Source organism: Rhodofomes roseus (assembly GCF_022264815.1).
Source record: "Rhodofomes roseus strain CIRM-BRFM 1785 chromosome Unknown C8Q71scaffold_7, whole genome shotgun sequence".
NCBI classification, from domain to species: domain Eukaryota; kingdom Fungi; phylum Basidiomycota; class Agaricomycetes; order Polyporales; family Fomitopsidaceae; genus Rhodofomes; species Rhodofomes roseus.
In genome coordinates this window covers 835,197-853,298 of record NW_025952963.1, presented here as the reverse complement: position 1 = coordinate 853,298, position 18,102 = coordinate 835,197, and the positions used below count along the sequence as shown (strand labels likewise).

The window sequence follows — 18,102 nt, the reverse complement described above, 5'->3', positions numbered from 1 at the left end:
GGCGGCGACGACGACGAGGAGAAGGATGAGACGGCACCGGCTACTCCTGCGGGCGACGGTGGTTGGGGCGAGTCGAACAACTGGGGCGACGAGGGCGGAGGCTGGACGCAGTCATAGAGCACCGACGACGGCTCACGAATCTCACGAAGAACACTGTTGCAGGATATAGGCATCGCGGCGGGCCCGCTGACGACCCACGGATCTCACTTCTTGTAGCGCAAGCTTGTTTTGTAGCCTCACCGGATCTTACGCTATCATGTACCACTGTATACCATCTCTCATCTGCTTGTTCTACTACGTGCACTTAATCTACATGGAGGTTATACAATCACAACTCAATACAGCTTTGCCTAATTGTTGTCGAACTCCTCACAGGATGCCCTCCGTCTGACGCCGAGCTATGCGCGAAGCAATCACTGCCGTTCGCATCGAGAGGCATGCACGGGCCCATTCCTGGGCAACCGTTGCGAAACGGACATCATACATATCACGGAGAATCGTCTGCGCACGGCCTGCCCTACGTATATCAGGATTGCGCACTCGACATATATAAATAGTGCGAGCCTCACCGTACGGGTCATAGCCTAGTAGCAAGACATGATGGGACTTCAACGTCCACCGCAATCACCCCTAGCCGTGCATGCCACCAAATCCGTCTTCCCCACTCATAGTCCGCGTCATCCGTCGGCGTGGGTCAGGAGAGTTCATCCCCATACCCATACCCATGTCTGGCCCACCGTGCATACCCATGCTCATGTTCATGCCCTGCATGTTCATCCCCATACCGCCCATCGCCTGGGCCATCCCGGCGTTATTCATGCGCATAGGCGAGTCCGTGTTGTTGCCGTAGAACTGCCCCGGAGGCACGGCTCCCATCCCCATCCCTCCCATGTTGCCCATCCCCATACCAGGCGCGCCCATGCCCTGACCACCCATGCCCTGCGCTGACGGGGAGAACGGATGCCGAGGCGAGGCCATGCCGGGCGTGCCTTGGTTCGCGAAGAACTGCTGGGGTATATGCTGGGGGGTGATGGAGGAGTTCTGCGCGCGCGACGATTGCACCTTTGGCGTGCCAGGCATGTCTAAGATCTGCCGGTCATTCGATGCGCCCCGGCTAGTTGAGGCAATGGCGCCATCGCCGTCCCCGGACGGTTTGCCTTCTCTCTGGTACTCGAGCAAAGGACTGGGGTCGTAGTAGAGTTCGGAGTATTCCTCAACGAGAAATCTTCACAGGCTATCATCACGGACTGGCCCTCGGTACATAGAAATGTTGCGACGTACTGCTGTGTGCCTATGTCCCATTGTGGCCCTCGCTCCGCACGAGCGGTGAGGAGTAGCGAGTTCCATTCGGACGCGCTTTCCTGCGACACAGACTCGCTCAATACACCTCGCTACTTGGACAATCTCACTGCCATACTCACGATGGCCTGCGCCAGCGCGCTGCTTGGCTCATACGCGGTTTGTCGGACGTCGACGCGTGTTTTGGTTTCACGGGCAAAGACCTCGACTTGTGCCGTCACTGCTGGGCCAATACGCTGGGAGTTATGTCGAGGAACCTTGACCTTTACATTCCGGACTGGCTGTGTAGAAGGCGACATGATAGTCTGTGCAGTGCAGAATAACGCTATGGTACAGTAGGGGTTTGGAGGGTTGAGTGTGGTCCGCTTCGTCTACGGTCTACTGACTGCTAGTGCGGATTATGTAATCACGTAGCCATGGGCCAATCACAGGCAGTGCCTCCATTGAGTCGTTGGTAGTAAGTTAGAGCCTAGCTATGACCGGTGACCTCTTGTTCCTCCTCGGTGGCATACGTCCTCATACGTCTCGTAGTCAAAATATCTGCATAGGGGGTGAAAGCGTCCCCTGCGGGTCTCCGTATCATTACACGACAGTGAAAGTTGCGCTTCCGCGCCGGCCCCCTCGTGAATTATTACAAAACCTGGTTTGAACCTGGTCTCGGCGCCCTAAGGTCGGTGCTCTTAGGCTCTGAGTTCTCTCTTCACTTGTCACGCTGGTGAGGTGGTCGCCAGTCCGCTCGGAGTTCTGCAACAGTCTGAGTTGCCGTTCCATTTCGTCCAGCCGACAAGCCTGAAACCGAGTGACCTCCAGGAGCTCCTTGACGTACGCGTCCGCGAGCAAGCACTGGATCAGTGTTGCACGAACTTGAGAGACTCGCATAGCTCCAAAAGCGCACGGATGAGCGCTATCAATAGGCGGAAGGGTGCTGCAAGGAGTATGTGGAAGACTGCCATGGCGAGACCGAAGGTCGTATTGATGCGGTCGTTGACGAAAACCATGAGCAGCTTGCGACAGAGCCCTAGTACTGCCCAGAACATGCGTGTCAACGAAAGGTTGAAGGTGACGTCGGTGTTAACAGTGCCGATGCGCGACGGGTAATCCAAGAGGCCCTCGGCATCGCGAACGAAGTCGTAGCGACACAAGGGGCAAGTATGACCCTGATACCGTCATGTCAGTCTCCGCGAGTTCGATAGGACATGACCGTACTCACACCTTGATGCAGCCATCCGCTGATGCTACTCGACAATGTAGTCAGTGCTCTGGCGCCGACCGCATGGCACTGATGCAACAGTCTGCACACTCACCATGTCTGGCAGAATACGTGCTCGCATCCGGGAATCTTAATGATGATGCCGCGATCGTCGCAAACGTCTTGGAAGGTCTCGCAGCAAATTGCGCATTGGTCCTCAAGCGGGACATCGTGTTGTCTCAGAATTGGGAAGGCCTCAAGGAGATCATCGTACGTTCCCTTGTTGTGTCAAGATCAGCAAAAGCGTACGTTACAAGCGACCCCGAAGCTCACTATTATTCTCCAAGGAATTATTGGGACAGGTGCTGGCTCTGGCTCTGGCGGTCGTGGAATGCCTCGGCCAGTCTTGATCCACGTCACGAGGGGCCAAACGAATGCGTCGGTGAAGATGACGGTGAGGATTGGCGCATATACGATGTATGTGTTGTTGATGTCGCCGAGGATGTACACGCCATGAAGGAGAACAGCCACGACACTCCCAGTGATGGCATAGCGATAGATAAGGCCTAACACTCGTTTCCAGTTTTCCTCAAGGTTATCGAGCGTGAGGTCTTCGTCGCCGTCTTGTTGCCGGTATTCCCAGGAGTAGAATATGAGGATGATGGGGACTTGCCAAGCAAGAAGCATCCACATGAGACCACGGCCTCCGTGCAGTTCGGGGGCGAACATATTGCTGATCGGGGGCTTGTACTGCGGGTCTGAACAGACGCGACGAGCATCAAAGAGTCCTAGGCCCATGGCGACACTCATGGCGTAGATGCGTGAGAGCAGGCAGACGAAGAGGATCTCGTAGAATACTCTGCGAGACATGCAGCGCCAGAGCGCTGCTAAGACGCCAAGCAGGAGCATGTTGGATATTGAGGGGTGGCTAGTACTCGTAGTGATGAAGCAGCGCAGGTTGACCGGCGAATTGGAAGCGGAACTCACCCTTTATATCCTCGACCATGGGAGGCTGGCATCGTGTCGGTGAGTCTTCCGCTGGCTGTGTCACCCGATGTCAGCCTCAGTTGTAATTCGAGCTACGAGATCCACAACCCCGGACTCGCGGTGAGACTGCCTCTGGATACATATTGATCCCCGCAATTTGCAGTCCATTGGGACAGGGACTCGAGAGTCGCTGAGGCTGTGTCGTGCACGGTGGTGACAGCGTTCGTGTAGCACCAGTGAATGCAGCCCGCAGTGAAATCAAAAGTAGTTTGAAACGAAATGCCACCGGTCCCAAGTCATCCGTGCTACGTAAATCGCCTGTCCTCTCTTGAAGTCGAACTTGGATTACTGCGCGGGAAGATGTACTTATACGGTATCAGCACAGCCATTAAGTGCGATCGGAGCCCCTAGACGACTCGGAGCAACTTGGTCAGTAACCATAGACAGTCTCCAATAGCACGAGTTGACGGAACATTACGAGGAACTTCGAGCTAATGATTTGTGGCGGGTGTGGGATGTGGAGTCGCACCTACACGGACGGCCCGTGTCTACACTCCTGAGTGCCGCGCACTGCTCATACGCGGCCACGTGATGTCGCGCTTGTGGCTGGCCTGCGGTGGCGTGGGCGCCTCCGTCTACTTAGTACATCTTCCTACGCTCTTCGTCGCTCCGGACATCCTACTCCTCGAATACTGTACTTGAGCACTGAGCAAGTGCACGCGGCACGTACAATGTCATACAAATGAAAACGCACAGTCAGAATTTGACTGGTATCATTTATTGGATGTGCTACCAAAAATCTCCTCGCCCGTCCTACGCGAGCTCTTCTCACCACTGCGGAGGGTGATGAATCAACCAAAATCCTGCAGGTGGTGCGGGGCAGTGGTACAAGTTCATCACCATGACAGGCATGTGCACCATCGCAGGCGGCGCGCCGCATAAACCGGAGTGCGAGATCGCGTACGCAATATAAGCCCTGACCTGATCAGGGTGCTTCATGTGCACGCAAGGAGACAACCCTTCAGAGAAACGCCATACTCCGATACGATTAGGTACTCACCACGGATGGCGGCTTCGACGCACATCCCCAATCTATGAGGTACGCTTGGGAGACATGGTCATCGAACAATACGTTCGCCACCGTCGGGTCCTGGTGAAGCCAGTGAGTCCGCGTATACGTATCCAGGATCTTTCTCGCAGCGATGTCGATGGCGTGATTCAGCAATGCCCAGCATTGCTGCGGGTCGTGCCGCACACGCCGGAAGGCCGACGTCTGGTCGAGCTGCATGCCTGGCGACGCCTTCACGACGATCCACTTCTGGCCATATCTGTCCGTTCCGCTCTTCAGAAGCTCCCCCGCCTGCAAAAAATGGTGGATGGTGAGTGAGGCCTTGAGAGAGGATGGAGGATTCGTACAGCACCCGTGGCCTCGGCCTCTTGGTCGGTAATCCATGTCTTCGCATAGGCACCCTTATAGTCGCCACCGACAACCTTGTATACGGAGCCGTGCACGCCTTGTCGGTCGTTCAGCCGTACTTTCAACTTCTCCCCTTCCAGTGTCAGTACGTGTTCGCCTGCAGATACATTGGTCGTGCTGAGCTTGTGACTAACTGGCCAGAGTGGGAACGGACTGAACGTACCTGATGCACGTCTCCGAAGGCTGCGAACGAAGACTTCAGAAGGCTACACATAGAAGCATCAATGAGCCCTGAACCCGTATTTGTTCACGCAATGGACGCATGGCACGCTTACAGAGCTTTGCATGTCTGGTGCGGCCCAAACTGCGAGGCATGAAGCGAGGAATGAGAAAAGGAGGATGCGCATCGCAACGTCGTGAACGGTAAGTGGAGCAGGCGACCAAGGGAAATTAGAGAGAAAGCTACGAGAAAGATAGACAACACAGGATAATAGGAGAAGGACCAGCCCAGCTCAACCTTCAGTGTGCACAAGCCCACCTCTTGTACTGCTGGAGCACGGGCTGGCATCACTGGTGCGAGCGGTTTACAGTCGACGCCGACCGGCAATAATGTGTTTCCTTCGCCGCGGAGTCACATCTGCGGTATCCGGAATCGCCCGTCTTCTTGCCAATACATGAAACGCAACGCACGGGTGATGGGCTGAGAATTCGTGCTCGCATGCCGACAACTTCGACTTGCGTACTATAGCCGTGGTCACTGCGATACCCTGAGTAGCAAGGGTTCAAACGTTCAACGTTCAGCGACAGACGGAGGCAATCGCGTAGGACACTCCAGGCCATGTCAACGGCCTGGATCGAAGCGTAGGTGCACACTTCCATAGACAGTTTCGTGTCATCGGTCATGCCCTACAGCCGATAAGCCCGGGCGCGCGGGAACTGGAAAAGCAGCGAGATCCGACCTACCACGCCCTGTGGGCGTGCTCAATTCTCGCCGCCCGTTCGTTCGCTCGTCGGCTGTTTCAAGTTCCGATCAGATCCATCAAACAGGTTCTCGCGGCCCGCCGGACTCCTGCGTTGCTCCTGCGTGAGCAGCGTCCAGGCAGCGTCCCTCCTCCAACGTAACGACGTACTTGTCTGCAACAAGTTACAACTCGGAATTATTATATTGTTATCGTTCAGACTGGTCACGGTTTTGTCATCCCGAACCCGAACAGTGAGCTGGCACCATCCAGCAGATGGTGCACTGCGGCTGTCCAGTGCTTATACACTAACCCTTGAGTACTAATGTACATGCTCAAAAAGGGCTTGGAGCACCAAGAAATTGCCGGATCGTGGTAGGTTCGACGCAAACCCGCCGTGTGGAGGGTCTTGGTTTGAGACTAGGATCGTGGCTAGTTAACACATAGGAAATTGAAGAACACGTAGGGACCTGCCACACTCATGCACGTGACCATGATGGCCATTGGGCTTCGTCGTGCACCCTGTCTACGGCGGTGACTGATTATTTATCTATCGCCTGAGGCCTCTAAAGGAGCTCGGTGTCGTAGTCGACGTACATCTATTGCAGCTGGTATGCCGTCTACGTTCGAACTTCAAACTGTAGGGCGACCCGCTCTAGCCGAATGTCGGCTGGGTTCGGCTGGATCGGACGCGCTTGATCCGGATCTATGACAGTTGCTAAATGGAGCAGGTGGCCGACGAGCGAACGAACGGGCGGCGAGAATTGAGCACGCCCACAGGGCGTGGTAGGTCGGGTCAAATGTAGCATGCGCGCCGCCACATAACACGACGACACCCGAGACAACCCAACCACTGCGCTATGTCATTACTGTGGGAATGCAGCTTAGCCTGCACTCGGGACTCGGAGTACTCGGCCGACAAGAGGCTTCTCAGAGACTCGAGTTGCAGGAGACAAAGGCTTGAAGCGTACCGTGGACATACCAGCAAATTTGTAGTCACACCTATGTACTGCACCATGGTTCGCGATGTGGTCGGACATCCCGCCACATGCACTCTGGCCACCTTTGCGAGACAGAAATATTCATCTGACAGAGCGTAAAGGATGATCAATGACTCAAACACACAGCCATAGCACTAGCATCAACGATACCTTCATCAGTCGTAGAGTACATACACCGGTACCCAAAACTACACAGGTGGACAATGATGTCGCCGGATTATGAAACTCCGTATGGCATGGGAGAGTACCATCAGAGCGATTAGACAGGCATTTTCAATCGGAACCACCACAACATAGAGAGCAATGAACCCGCGCTCTGTAGTCAGCAGAATACCGACGGAAAGCGAGGGCCTGCAGTGGTGGTCGTAAACGGTGAAGGCTCCGAGCGCGCTGCAGGTTTATTTTATGCACGGATCGTGGGAATGATGGTCATGTGACAAGACGCGTCGCGTCGCCGACGGCTCCACGGTCACCGTGCCCGAAACGCGTCTTCCGTGCTGTCCGCGCCTACAGCTGCGCCAGTCAGCGCACAGCTTGGATCTTACACCTACCATCCGCTCCTTTTTAGCCAGCCTATATCACTAGAATACCACTCAAGATGGGCCAGCGGGGATGGCTTATAGACTGGGTGCTCACGCGTCTCCGAGGGTACCCTCGTCCCGCGCTAGAGGGGATGCGTTTAAGCCCAGGAGCTGGCGCAGACAATGGCTTGATGGTACGGGTCGTATGTACTCACTGATTGAGTTATAATTTGACGGCGTTGGTCCAGATTCAATTCTTTACATGGGACAGCAAGCACCCCAGCATGAGCTGGTGGCAGCACTTCGAGTCGGAAGTGCCGCGGCTCGCTGAGCTGGGCGTCACGCAAGTCTGGCTTCCGCCGCCGAACAAAGCAATGAAAGAGGTGACTTAGCAAGGCCTCTCGCGTGCTTACTCATGTAACTCAATACGATCTCGGGTAGACTGGGCAAGGCTACGATGCCTATGATCTGGTATGCGGTCACGTTGTCGCATACCGAACAGATACTAAGTGTTCCAGTGGGACTTAGGTGAATTCGACCAGAAGGGCACCGTCGCCACTAGATGGGGAACGGCAGAAGAGCTTGTGCATGCCATCGAGGTGGCGAAAGCTCACGGCATTGACGTCCTCATAGATGCTGTCATGAATGTACGTGAATCTGGTGAAGACATCTACGCAAGTGCTTATACTGTTTTCCCTGATAGCACAAGATTGGCGCAGACAGGACCGAGACCTTCCAAGCGGTCCCTGTAGATCCTCAGAATCGTCTTAGAGACTTGACGCCCCCGAGAGAGATCGAGGTGTGTAGCTGCCGGCACGCACCGCCCTATCGGCAGTAGCTTCGGACTGAATCAGGTATCAGGGTTGGACACTGTTCGACTTTCCGGGGAGGAACGGTCAAGTAATACCGTTCATTTGCTTACTAACTATGCGCTGAACGGTCTCGTAGTACAGCACGTTTCGATGGACGCAAGAGCACTTCACTGGTATGTCATAGACATACATCGTGACCTGACTGTCGCATTGATGTCAGTGTATCGAATAAACTACAGGCCTGGACTGGGATCACAAGAAACAGATGAAGGGTATCTATCGTATCGTCGGGGGCTCGCACAAGGGCTGGTCGAAGTTCGTCGATAGCGAACTCGGGAACTACGACTACCTGCTTGGAGCCGACGTTCGTATGCCAGTCTCTCGTGACAAAGCAATACTTATCTGATAGCTGAGCAGATTGACCATCGACACCCCGATGTCCGCCAGGATCTCTTCGCCTGGGGGGAATGGGTACTCAAGGTAACGGAACACTGCTCGCAATGTGCTCTCTCGCTCACGAGATGTAGACAACAGGCGGAGCCGGCTTCCGTTTAGACGCTATCAAGCATATGGATCGTTACTTCCTGCTTGACTTCGTACGTCGCTTGTGTCACATCCCGCTCTTGTTAGCTATAATGGATGTCTTGAATGCAGCTCAAGCACATGCGGCAAGTGACAGGCAGGGGCGACCTGTTCGCGGTGGCGGAGTACTGGTCGACGAAGTAAGGGTGTGTTTCTATCACTCGAAGTAATGCTCATACCAGTCGAAGCGTGAAGCTCATCAAACCCTACATCTATGCGTTCCAAGGCCTGGTAGGTTATATCTCGTGGTTCATCACTCAACTCACGACATCGTCTCAGGTGACATTCTTCGATGTTCCGCTGCATGACAGTTTCTACCGGGCCTCGAAGGCTGGTCCCCGTTTTGACCTGAGGACCATATTCAGCAACACAGTTGTGAATTTTAGACCCGGAGACGCTATCACGTTTGTGGACAACCACGAGTACGTGATTTTTCACTACGTATGCGACTCAAGTGGTTGATTGAGGTATTGTTCAGCACCGTAAGTGTAGAACGTTCCATTAGCGCGTCTTCTGAGCTGCTCCTTCTAGCAAATCGGACAAAGCCTCGAGAGTTGGGTATGTCTGCTCAAGTACTTCGTGGCGAAGGGCTCACCGAAGCCTTCTAGGTCGGTCCCAACTTCAAGCTCCAGGCCTACGCTCTCATCCTCCTCCGCGGTGAGGGCCATCCGTGAGTAGATATCACCTCGTTCACAGAACGATTTCTGATACAGTCCAATAGATGCGTATTCTACGGAGACCTCTATCCCAACGAGGAATGCTATGACCCCCGCGTGGCCAGTGGCCTGCAGCTTCTGATGGAGGCGCGGAAGAAGTATGCCTACGGCGACCGCACGGACTATTTCGATTCGCGGAACTGCATCGGTCTCGTGCGTACGGGCGACGGTCAGCATGGCGGATGCGCAGTGCTCGTCAGCAATGCTAATCCCGGTCATGGGTACGGTTGTGTCTTTCCTGCCTTACCAATATGATACTTATGGGTTCATGCAGTGCTCAAGACGCTATGCACAGCGTACGTATGAACGTTGGAGCGGTATGTGCTATTCTCGTGTTGTGAAGCGTATCCCGGTGATGATGACTTGCGCAGAACGTTGGACCGAGTACGTTCGGCCCGCTGTTCGGCACTGGTAGCGTCGATGTCTCTGGAGATGGATGGGGCACGTTCACCTGCTCGCCCGGACAAGTGCAGGTATGGGTCAAGCGCGACCCTACATCCTAGGGAAGCCTGGTGTAGCATCGGTCCCTACAAGATCTCAGCCTAAGCCTCCTCTTTTCTTTTACTCACATCTCATCACTCCGAATGGATGGTATCTCAGGACTCTATCAATAACTCATCTAGTGACCATCACTGATTCAGGACCGACGTGCATTGATGGATGTATATGGCAATGAAGATGATTGGAAGTGCGTGCTTTGCAGACATGCACATAACGACTTGAAGATGTACGGCGGCGAGCACTACTGTTCAAACGTCACGTCGGAAGCAAGATAAGGACGCCCTATTTTCTTGCTGCAGACTGTAGAAGCTCAGAGAGGGTTGCAGGACGAGGACCCTTGTGCTGTCGCATCTCTGGATCGCCCAGCGAATCCCCTGCGCAGTGGATACTGACGCTCTCGGCGCAGTGCGCACACGGAAGCACAGACTTGGAGACACACAAAGTATGCGCGGAGACGCGTCGAGTTCCTGGAGCCTGTGACCACCACTCCATGACGAGGAGATGAGGCTAGCCCTTCGTGCCGCGGTCGACTTTTAGAGGCAAGTGCAAACTGTGACTGAACAGCCTACTAGTGGCGATGCCCAACATGGGTCAGCAACGGAGACTAGTAGACCACTAGTACAGAAAACTCGGGTGACGTGGGGAACGGGCCCTTCACTGCCTAAAGTAGATGCAGGTGTCTCGCCATGATGCATGTCACAGCTGTGGTACTCGCCCGCTGGGGATGACAGGTTTTTGCCTCGATCGCATCTCCGGCCTGTCGTCATGAAGTTCAACTTCGCTCGGCGGGCATTCTTCTCCAGAGGAGTCTCCCGCTGGTCCTTCCCGCCAGCGACACCTCGGTCTGTAACGCCCTGAGAAGTACGCTCTGCCCGTCGAGTCCCGCTGGTTCGGTCGACACCGACACCTCATATTCAGGTAAAATAAGCCTCGACAGTGCGTGCCGACCGATTCTTACTTGACTAACAGATCAACAATCCAGAACCGTTCGAAGACGTCCCGCACAGTCTACATCGACGGAGATGCTCCTCACGCCCCTTGTTCTCCTCGTCATCCTGTGTTTCGGGGCGGTCATCGATCCCCCGCGAATCATAATCTTCAAGACCAGTCGCCACATCCCAGCCCTTCAACGCGACGTACGCAGGCTATTCGAGATAGCCGAGAGGTGTGTGGTATTTTTGTACCGCGCTCTCTCGGGCGAAGGTTTGAATTCAGAGTCTCGCAGCCGTGCTCTCCATACGACCGCCCTCCTCCCCTCCAAAGAGGTCGTATCTGTGGTCTGCCTAAGGGAGACTAGTGCTCTCCCAACTCTTCCCGAGCCAACGGAAACGGCCTTGGTCGCAGACGATCTCGAATGTCACTGTCAGATGACGGACCCCGAGCCTCCCGCTGGCGTTCAATATGTACTGGGGTTCCTGGACAGAATTGTACATGATAGGACGCTCATGTTTATCATGACCGTACTCTTTGTGTCGTATTTATGGCGATGGTCGACTGGGAGCCTCAAATCGCGTCTACGCAGGCTTGTGCTGCGTCAACAGCGATAGGCTGTTGAAACTTGTAGGGACATTGTTATCATTGTCGTGACGGACAGCCATCTTGTATATTCCCGTTGATTTGTACAACACCATGAAGCCTTGGAGAATGCCTAGCGATGGATCCAAACGACGTTGTTGGCATGAGATGTATGCATTGATGGAGACGGGGTTACGACATGCAAAACGAACCACAAACCCAAGCCAAGTAGTCTGGGAGACATACAAGATGCAACGCCAGTGAAAGTCCCCCGGCATGTGCCCGGTTGGATTCTTTCCAGGTGGTGAACAGAGAATCGCGGATGGAGCATGCGACAGGACGGAATACTGTCGACTGGGAGAACGATGCCCATCCAGCGACGTGTCCACAGGCAGGCGAGAGTTTGGCGATTCCGAGGGCTCCGGCATCTTTGCTTTATCTTGATGCAATGCAATCGCCCTGTAGACAACGAGTTGGAGATCATGCTTCGACTTCACTGGAGCATAGGTACTCACGATCGAAGGGAGCTCGTACGACGACTCCGCGCATCGTTGATGTTCATGCGACCACTCTGCGGGATGCGAGATACTGTCAACGAGAGCATTCCAGACTGTCGTGGCGATCGGATATGTGAGCACAGTGGTGCAGGAATGCAGCAGGAATAGCGTCCGCCTTGATTGTATCGCGCTCCGCCGTCACCCAAACGCCCCCGACCTGCGTCAACTCCGAACAATCACCAACTAGACGGTGCTGCGGACCTCCTCAGAACACAAGGAAACCCCTGAGTGCGGCGAGGGGCAACCAGAATCGGTCCAGAGTGAAGATGTCGTAGAGAACGAAGACGAGTGACAGGCAGAACACCATCGCCTTGATACGACGATCGAACTCAACCATGATTCCCGCCATTTCTTGATTCCGTTCGTCTTGCAGGTATTCTCGATGGAGACGCTGGGCTTCGACTCGTCCTTCAGGTTCATCAGGGCTGAGACGAATACGGGGCATCTTGGCTGCTCGAGTGAAGCGTTGGCAGCAAAGTGGGCACGTTCTATGCTACAGCAGTGGCATTAAGTCACTCGCCGCTTGAGCATCACAATGCGATCCGACGTACCCCAGAGAGGACCCAATTAATGACACTGTTAGCAGCAAGGACACAGAGAAATGTCAAACACGCCTGAGTGCATACGTGGAACTTGGACTCACTCAGGCTTGCAGTAAACATGACGACATCCGGGGAGTCGTACAATAGGGTGACGCTCTTCTCCGTCGGTTCCGTTGTGTATGTGCAGAAGTCTGCCATGACAGATTGCGCAGTCGTCCTCGGGAGGGACTTCTCGCTGTTTCAGGACGACCAGGATACCCTAACGGCGCCCCGCACCTAGTGAGCTACACGCCTGAAGTCTGTCCATTAGGTTGTACTCACGTCAAGCAGACGACGAGCTCTTTGCTCTTGATCGAGTTTTAAAAGTACCTTCCGCCAGTCAAGCTTAGGTTCTTCTACTTCGGCTTTTGGCAAGTCTCCTCTGATGAATGCGTACCAGTGCGAAAGCACCAACCACCCGCCTCGTAGTATCAGAGCGCTGTAGACCATGGTAACGGCGTCATTCAGCTCCTGGACCCTTGTTAGCTCGGCGGGGTTGAATCTGAAGACCAGGAAGATGCAGAAGTGGATGGCGAAGCTGAGACAGAGGGTTCCGAGGACGTTTGCAGCGACCTTCAAGGTCTGGCTCCGTATGCCAGGCCTGTCGGTGGTGTTTAGCGGCGACTGCATAATGATGTGTGCGATGAGGAACATGACGAGCGACAACCACCGTAGAGCGGAGTCAACAGCGTCGGAAGAGTGCATGGTGCGGGCCGTGGCGATGTTTTGACGCAGGACATCCTCCGTCACGCACGAGATGTAGAGACCGGCAACCGTCCCTATGAGAAGAATGTAAGACAGAGGTCGAAGAACCTGGAGACATTTGTTCGACGATAGTATGGCTGGGCAGGGAAAGGGTCGGAGATGGCAGCGCGAGACTAGCGGACGGATAGTCGCACGGAGGCCGTCCATGGTTGAGGTAGTAGGTGAGATGCGTACAGAGACCATCTGCCGTAGTCATAGTTTTGCGGCTGGGTGCATGTCCAGTGACAGCTATTTTCAGAACGTTGGACAGTCGCAAACGCGCGCGACATACGATGACCAAGCACCCCGCTCTTCGCGAAGTTGGAGAAAGCGGTGCTCACCCCATCGCGTCGCTCCTCCACACCTCTCAGTATGCTCACTTGCCCCAGTAACTCTGCGCTGTACAATGAGGTGCGTCGCGATCACGGTTCTCGCGGGAGTAGATAGCCTACCAGAGCCCTATGTATAGCCCATACAGTGTTCTCACAATTGAGCTTGCATCACGGCTCGCTGCCTCGGAAACCGCAGACACGTCCCGACACCCGCCGCAAGCAAGGTCATAAGATTAAGGAGCCATAGACGCGTTTGGGAATTATATTGACTTGCGTCTAGAGCGCACGGGATCGCGTCGCGCAGGTCGAACCATACATAGTTTATGCCATTTTGTAAGGGCCACGTCGTCGTGCGCAGGTTGTGCAGTGGGGAGGAAGAGCGGTGCGATGGCGTGAGTGCCACTTTCTCCAACATCTCGAAGGGCGGGGTGCTTAGTCATCGTATGTCGCTCGCGTTTGCTACTGTCCAACGTTCTGAAAATAGCTGGAATGTCAGCCTCCCCTCGCGCATGGCCACTCTCGACTAAGCAACCTCGGAGTACTTGCAGTCCATCGCGTATGATTGTCGAATGTCAAGGCGCCATGAGTTTGCACAGACCATCCTGTTGTATCGTTTGTGCGAGATGAAAGTTTGGAACGCTGAGACTCGGAGGACTTGCAAAGCTAAGTATGTAGTAGTACCGTGACAGCTCACGTGGGACGCGTACGCGCCCGGTGTTTCGCGTAGATCTCTCGCCACAGACGCGTGTCCGAGTCCTTGCCTTCGACCGCCACTGACTTCGGGTCCAGACGACAGCCCATAGAACGCGTACCCCATAGCTCAGTAACACCACAATCGCGAGGCAAGCTCTGCATGACACGATCGTAGCGATCACAGACAACCTGTTGTGATGGCTCCTCCCGTCCAGGTAACTCAGTGGCTGCAACGTGCTTATCCCCGTCCTAGGGTAGACCAGGTAGGCATTCTTGGAATCGCTCGTACATTTGACTCACGGTGAACCGATAGGACTGGCTAAATGAGTGTTATGCTTGGGTCAGAGATGAATACAACTTCGACCCAGCGACACAAATGGACCAAATCATCCACAACGTCGAAACACAATTGCTAGAGTCCGATCTCAGGGATTCCGTGGTCGCAGGAACAGGCCTGTCTCACCTCTCATCCGAGGTCAAAGAAACAATCATCCGCGGCCCGGTCCTCGTGCAGGTTCTCAGCATAATGGAAATCGGGCAGAGCGCGTTTTCGTTGATGAACGTTCGACAAGCAAGGCTCGAGCGCGCTGATATGGCCGGTCTTGCGAGGGCGGAGGACGATGAAGATGACGGGCCCATCCCATCCTATCCACGCTCAATGCTCCGCTTCGAGCTCACGGACGGCTCGGTCACCTTGCCGGCTGTGGAATACCGTCGCTTGCCAGAGTTCAACCTCGGGGAGAGCAGGCTCGGGTTCAAGGTGAGCAATAGCCTCCTTCGTCGGTTCCGCGTTGGGTACCTGCGCGATACATGCTCCTATGCTTGTTACCATACATCGCTTCTCACATCGATGTGCCAGTCTGCGCTGTTCCCTTTCTTGGTTGTTGCTTTGTCCACAATGTGACCCGTGCTCAGTAGATGATCCTCAAAAACGTGCCCGTCCGAAGAGGCATCGCCTTTCTCGAGCCCAAGTGCGTGGTCATGAAGGGCCACCATGTCGCCGACCTCGAGGCCTTCCAAGACCGGAACTTCGCCCGTGCTTTGCGAGAGAGGATGCGGTACGTCCCTCACGATACATCCTCATCGACTGATTTGACGGTACGCATATACTGTAGCCTGCCTCACGATCCAGCACTCGACAACCCAGAGCCTCAGCCTCAGCCTCAGCCTGAAGCTGTAGCGCCGCAGGCACCCGCACAAGCTCCGCCGCGCAACCCAGAACGCCAGGCAGCACCCGACACACGTTCGACTCAGATGCGTTCCCCACTCCGCGACCTCTCAGAGCCACCCGCCTCTCCGGCCGCAGGACCGTCCGGCTCGAACCACGACGACGATGCAGGGCAGCCGCGGCGGCGCAAGGTCCCTAGCCGTGCAAACCGCACTCCATCACCAGAACCACCCGCCCGTGCGGCGGCGGCGGCCAACGTCCGCTCACACTACTTCCATAATGCCGGACCCGGCGCGTCCAACCCCTCCGCGGCGCTCGCACGCGAACGCCTCCTCTCGCCGAACGGCCGACCCCCGATCTTCGTGCCGGACAGCGACGAGGATGAGAGCATGGAGTGGCAGGTGGCTGGGGCCCGTGCGCGCGAGCCTCCCGCGCCCGCGGTGAACGGGTCGAGCTCGGACTTTGACATGGGCGACGAGGACTACTTCAACGACGAGGCGATCCTGGAGCTGGCGGATCGCGTGGAAAGGGAGGAACTGGCGCTGCAGTCGCAGTCGCAGGGCGCCGGTGGTCGTGCGACCGCCTCGACCTCAGGTTCACTGGCTCAGACAGGCTCAAGCGGGAGGACGGTGGTAGCGACCGCTTCTACGCTGAGAACGGCTGTCGCGTCGACATCGGGCGTTGCTGGGCCGTCTGCCAATCCTCGGTCTGGCTCTGAGAGCACGACCATTAGGGGGTCGAGCTTGGCGCGAGGGAGAGCGGAGAGCAGTCGCCCGGGGACTCAGAGGAGCGCAGGTCTGGGAATAATAGCGTCGGATGTGATCACGATCGATGACTCGGACACTGACGACAAGGAAAACGTACCGGTACCGACGAGACATGTCAGGAGGCGCGTGAGGCCCCCTCGTAGCCAGGATCCGGGAGACATCATCGAGCTGTCCGACTAGAGCGTCGTATATGTTGACAAAGTGGGAACGTCAGGTTGCCACGAATGCGCGAGTGTGCTACGAGACGTACTGATAGATACCCTTCTTTCTGCTTGCATAGTCGGTAGTTGTGTATGAATCGGCAGGTGTATAACCGAGCGTTCTATTTAACAGATTATAATAATACAGTATGTGCAGATACTACATGCGGAGAACGATGGAATGAGATACAACTCGGTCGAGATAGGTAGAGTCCCTTGTACAGCGTTCCGGGATCCGGTGGCACGCAAGCAGACGTATCTAAGTCATGCGAGAAGCTCACCCGAGGATGGCGACCTTCTGCTTCTTTTTCTTCGACTTGCCCTGCGCGAATGACCGCCAGCTACCTACACGTTGCTCGCGTGTTTCTGTCGGAGGCAGACGGTGAGGGGGTGAATGGATGCAACCAGAATGGCGGAACGCACCTTCCCACTGTGCGTCCTCCTCTGCCTTGCGCTTTCTGGCGGTGACCTCGTCTTCCTTTTTCTTCGCCTCGAGACCCTCATTCGCCAGGTTCATCTTTATCGCCCTGACGGTTACAAGCGTGTTAGTGGACGTCCGCGGGGGAAACATGAGCGAGACGCACTTCCTCCGCCGGACCTCTTCCTCAATCAATAGCTCCTTGGCTTTCGCCAAAAATTGTTCTTGCCAGGGAGGATTCAACCCCTTCAGCTTAGGGTCGTTATCCGGTGTTGTGGTGGGGAGCTGCATGCCTTTGAGCAGAACGATGCGAGCCTGGTTAATGACCGCATCTATCTCTTCACGCTTTGGTTTTTCGGAGAGCTGAGACTCGGCCTGTACGACATGACAAGGTCGAGACGTAGACGTTACATCAGCCATGATGGGCATGTTTGGGTAAAGTCAAGGTGAGTACGCTGCATCGACATACAAGAACAGTAGAGACGGACCTGTTTGAGCAGTTCGAAGGCATCTGGTGCACGAGCGTGGGGATTCTTGTCAGGATGGATAACTATGTATCAAACAACGTACGCAATGTCGATCAATGGACATTCAAGACGACGAAGACGGCTGGGCCGGGAGGGGGAGGCTCACAGAGCGAGAGCTGCCGGTACTTCTTCTTGATGTCGTCTGCTGAGGCATCCTGCTGCAAGTCTAATATCTCGTACGGGCTATTCGGGGATAGTGTCAGAAGACAAGTGTCTGCTGGAGGAAGTAGTGGACAAAGACGCACTTCAGCTTGAATGCTTTGAGTATGCGCTCGACTTCTATCTCGCGCTGGAAGGCGGTTGCCTCTCTGCTGAGGAGCTTCTCGACGTCATCTATGCCCGCTGGGGGCGCTGAAGCGGGATGCTTCGCGCGCGCACTCCTGGAGGAGGAGGCTTCTGCAGACATGTTCTGTTGTCCCGTTCTCGAGCCCCGGTGAATCGAGATTGATGTACCAGGCTATTCTCGCCGAGGACAGGCCTGTGGGAGTGAATTCGGAGTGAATGCGACGGAGAAGATGGGCCGGGCTGTCCCGCGCTGACCGTCGGGAGAGAGTCGGCAGCGTGCAGAGAGCGCCGGAGGGGAAGCGCGACGGGCACACGAGCGCGAGCGCCGAGC

The 18,102-nt window shown here is 55.4% G+C and overlaps 9 protein-coding genes across 9 annotated transcripts; 3 read left to right on the top strand and 6 right to left on the bottom strand.

Annotated features, from left to right (window-relative positions):
- Nucleotides 1-630: 630 nt before the first annotated feature.
- Nucleotides 631-1,649, bottom strand: C8Q71DRAFT_906301 (uncharacterized protein; the record flags this gene model as incomplete). Its single annotated transcript, XM_047928918.1, has 3 exons — nt 1,422-1,649; nt 1,282-1,361; nt 631-1,225 (listed from the first exon to the last, which is right to left on the bottom strand). The coding sequence occupies exons 1-3, from the start codon at nt 1,596-1,598 to the stop codon at nt 631-633; spliced, it is 852 nt and encodes a 283-aa protein (XP_047780419.1). The 5' UTR covers nt 1,599-1,649.
- A 498-nt stretch (nt 1,650-2,147) lies between these two features.
- C8Q71DRAFT_856449 (uncharacterized protein) lies at nt 2,148-3,397 on the bottom strand (the record flags this gene model as incomplete). The annotated part of the gene is made up of 4 exons (XM_047927301.1): nt 2,148-2,456; nt 2,510-2,534; nt 2,604-2,767; nt 2,822-3,397. The coding sequence occupies 4 exons, from the start codon at nt 3,395-3,397 to the stop codon at nt 2,148-2,150; spliced, it is 1,074 nt and encodes a 357-aa protein (XP_047780418.1).
- Nucleotides 3,398-4,099: 702 nt separating this feature from the next.
- On the bottom strand, nt 4,100-5,379 carry C8Q71DRAFT_533280 (uncharacterized protein). Its single transcript, XM_047919177.1, has 5 exons — nt 5,228-5,379; nt 5,116-5,158; nt 4,892-5,049; nt 4,536-4,835; nt 4,100-4,456 (listed from the first exon to the last, which is right to left on the bottom strand). Exons 1-5 carry the CDS (start codon nt 5,297-5,299, stop codon nt 4,304-4,306), a joined length of 726 nt encoding a protein of 241 aa, XP_047780417.1. The 5' UTR covers nt 5,300-5,379; the 3' UTR covers nt 4,100-4,303.
- Nucleotides 5,380-6,484: 1,105 nt separating this feature from the next.
- Nucleotides 6,485-6,831, bottom strand: C8Q71DRAFT_751571 (uncharacterized protein; the record flags this gene model as incomplete). Its single annotated transcript, XM_047923325.1, has 2 exons — nt 6,485-6,709; nt 6,823-6,831. The coding sequence occupies 2 exons, from the start codon at nt 6,829-6,831 to the stop codon at nt 6,485-6,487; spliced, it is 234 nt and encodes a 77-aa protein (XP_047780416.1).
- Nucleotides 6,832-7,450: 619 nt separating this feature from the next.
- Nucleotides 7,451-10,338, top strand: C8Q71DRAFT_896589 (alpha amylase; the record flags this gene model as incomplete). The annotated part of the gene is made up of 18 exons (XM_047928747.1): nt 7,451-7,567; nt 7,622-7,756; nt 7,815-7,844; nt 7,892-8,020; nt 8,077-8,172; nt 8,235-8,273; nt 8,322-8,358; nt 8,425-8,549; nt 8,603-8,665; nt 8,713-8,781; nt 8,840-8,907; nt 8,956-8,998; nt 9,047-9,193; nt 9,299-9,325; nt 9,376-9,437; nt 9,489-9,704; nt 9,758-9,800; nt 9,855-10,338. The coding sequence occupies 18 exons, from the start codon at nt 7,451-7,453 to the stop codon at nt 9,984-9,986; spliced, it is 1,578 nt and encodes a 525-aa protein (XP_047780415.1). The 3' UTR covers nt 9,987-10,338.
- A 515-nt stretch (nt 10,339-10,853) lies between these two features.
- C8Q71DRAFT_533186 (uncharacterized protein) lies at nt 10,854-11,582 on the top strand. Its single transcript, XM_047919175.1, has 2 exons — nt 10,854-10,902; nt 10,954-11,582. Exon 2 carries the CDS (start codon nt 11,007-11,009, stop codon nt 11,529-11,531), a length of 525 nt encoding a protein of 174 aa, XP_047780414.1. The 5' UTR covers nt 10,854-10,902; nt 10,954-11,006; the 3' UTR covers nt 11,532-11,582.
- A 572-nt stretch (nt 11,583-12,154) lies between these two features.
- C8Q71DRAFT_533231 (uncharacterized protein) lies at nt 12,155-13,724 on the bottom strand. The gene is made up of 4 exons (XM_047919176.1): nt 12,920-13,724; nt 12,700-12,857; nt 12,608-12,632; nt 12,155-12,549 (listed from the first exon to the last, which is right to left on the bottom strand). The coding sequence occupies exons 1-4, from the start codon at nt 13,583-13,585 to the stop codon at nt 12,262-12,264; spliced, it is 1,137 nt and encodes a 378-aa protein (XP_047780413.1). The 5' UTR covers nt 13,586-13,724; the 3' UTR covers nt 12,155-12,261.
- A 745-nt stretch (nt 13,725-14,469) lies between these two features.
- C8Q71DRAFT_751554 (uncharacterized protein) lies at nt 14,470-16,627 on the top strand. Its single transcript, XM_047923324.1, has 3 exons — nt 14,470-14,669; nt 14,720-15,166; nt 15,325-16,627. The coding sequence occupies exons 1-3, from the start codon at nt 14,604-14,606 to the stop codon at nt 16,519-16,521; spliced, it is 1,710 nt and encodes a 569-aa protein (XP_047780412.1). The 5' UTR covers nt 14,470-14,603; the 3' UTR covers nt 16,522-16,627.
- C8Q71DRAFT_751548 (DnaJ-domain-containing protein) lies at nt 16,628-18,101 on the bottom strand. Its single transcript, XM_047923323.1, has 6 exons — nt 17,732-18,101; nt 17,593-17,669; nt 17,448-17,509; nt 17,126-17,334; nt 16,965-17,068; nt 16,628-16,907 (listed from the first exon to the last, which is right to left on the bottom strand). Exons 1-6 carry the CDS (start codon nt 17,890-17,892, stop codon nt 16,819-16,821), a joined length of 702 nt encoding a protein of 233 aa, XP_047780411.1. The 5' UTR covers nt 17,893-18,101; the 3' UTR covers nt 16,628-16,818.
- Between the last annotated feature and the right edge of the window lies 1 nt (nt 18,102).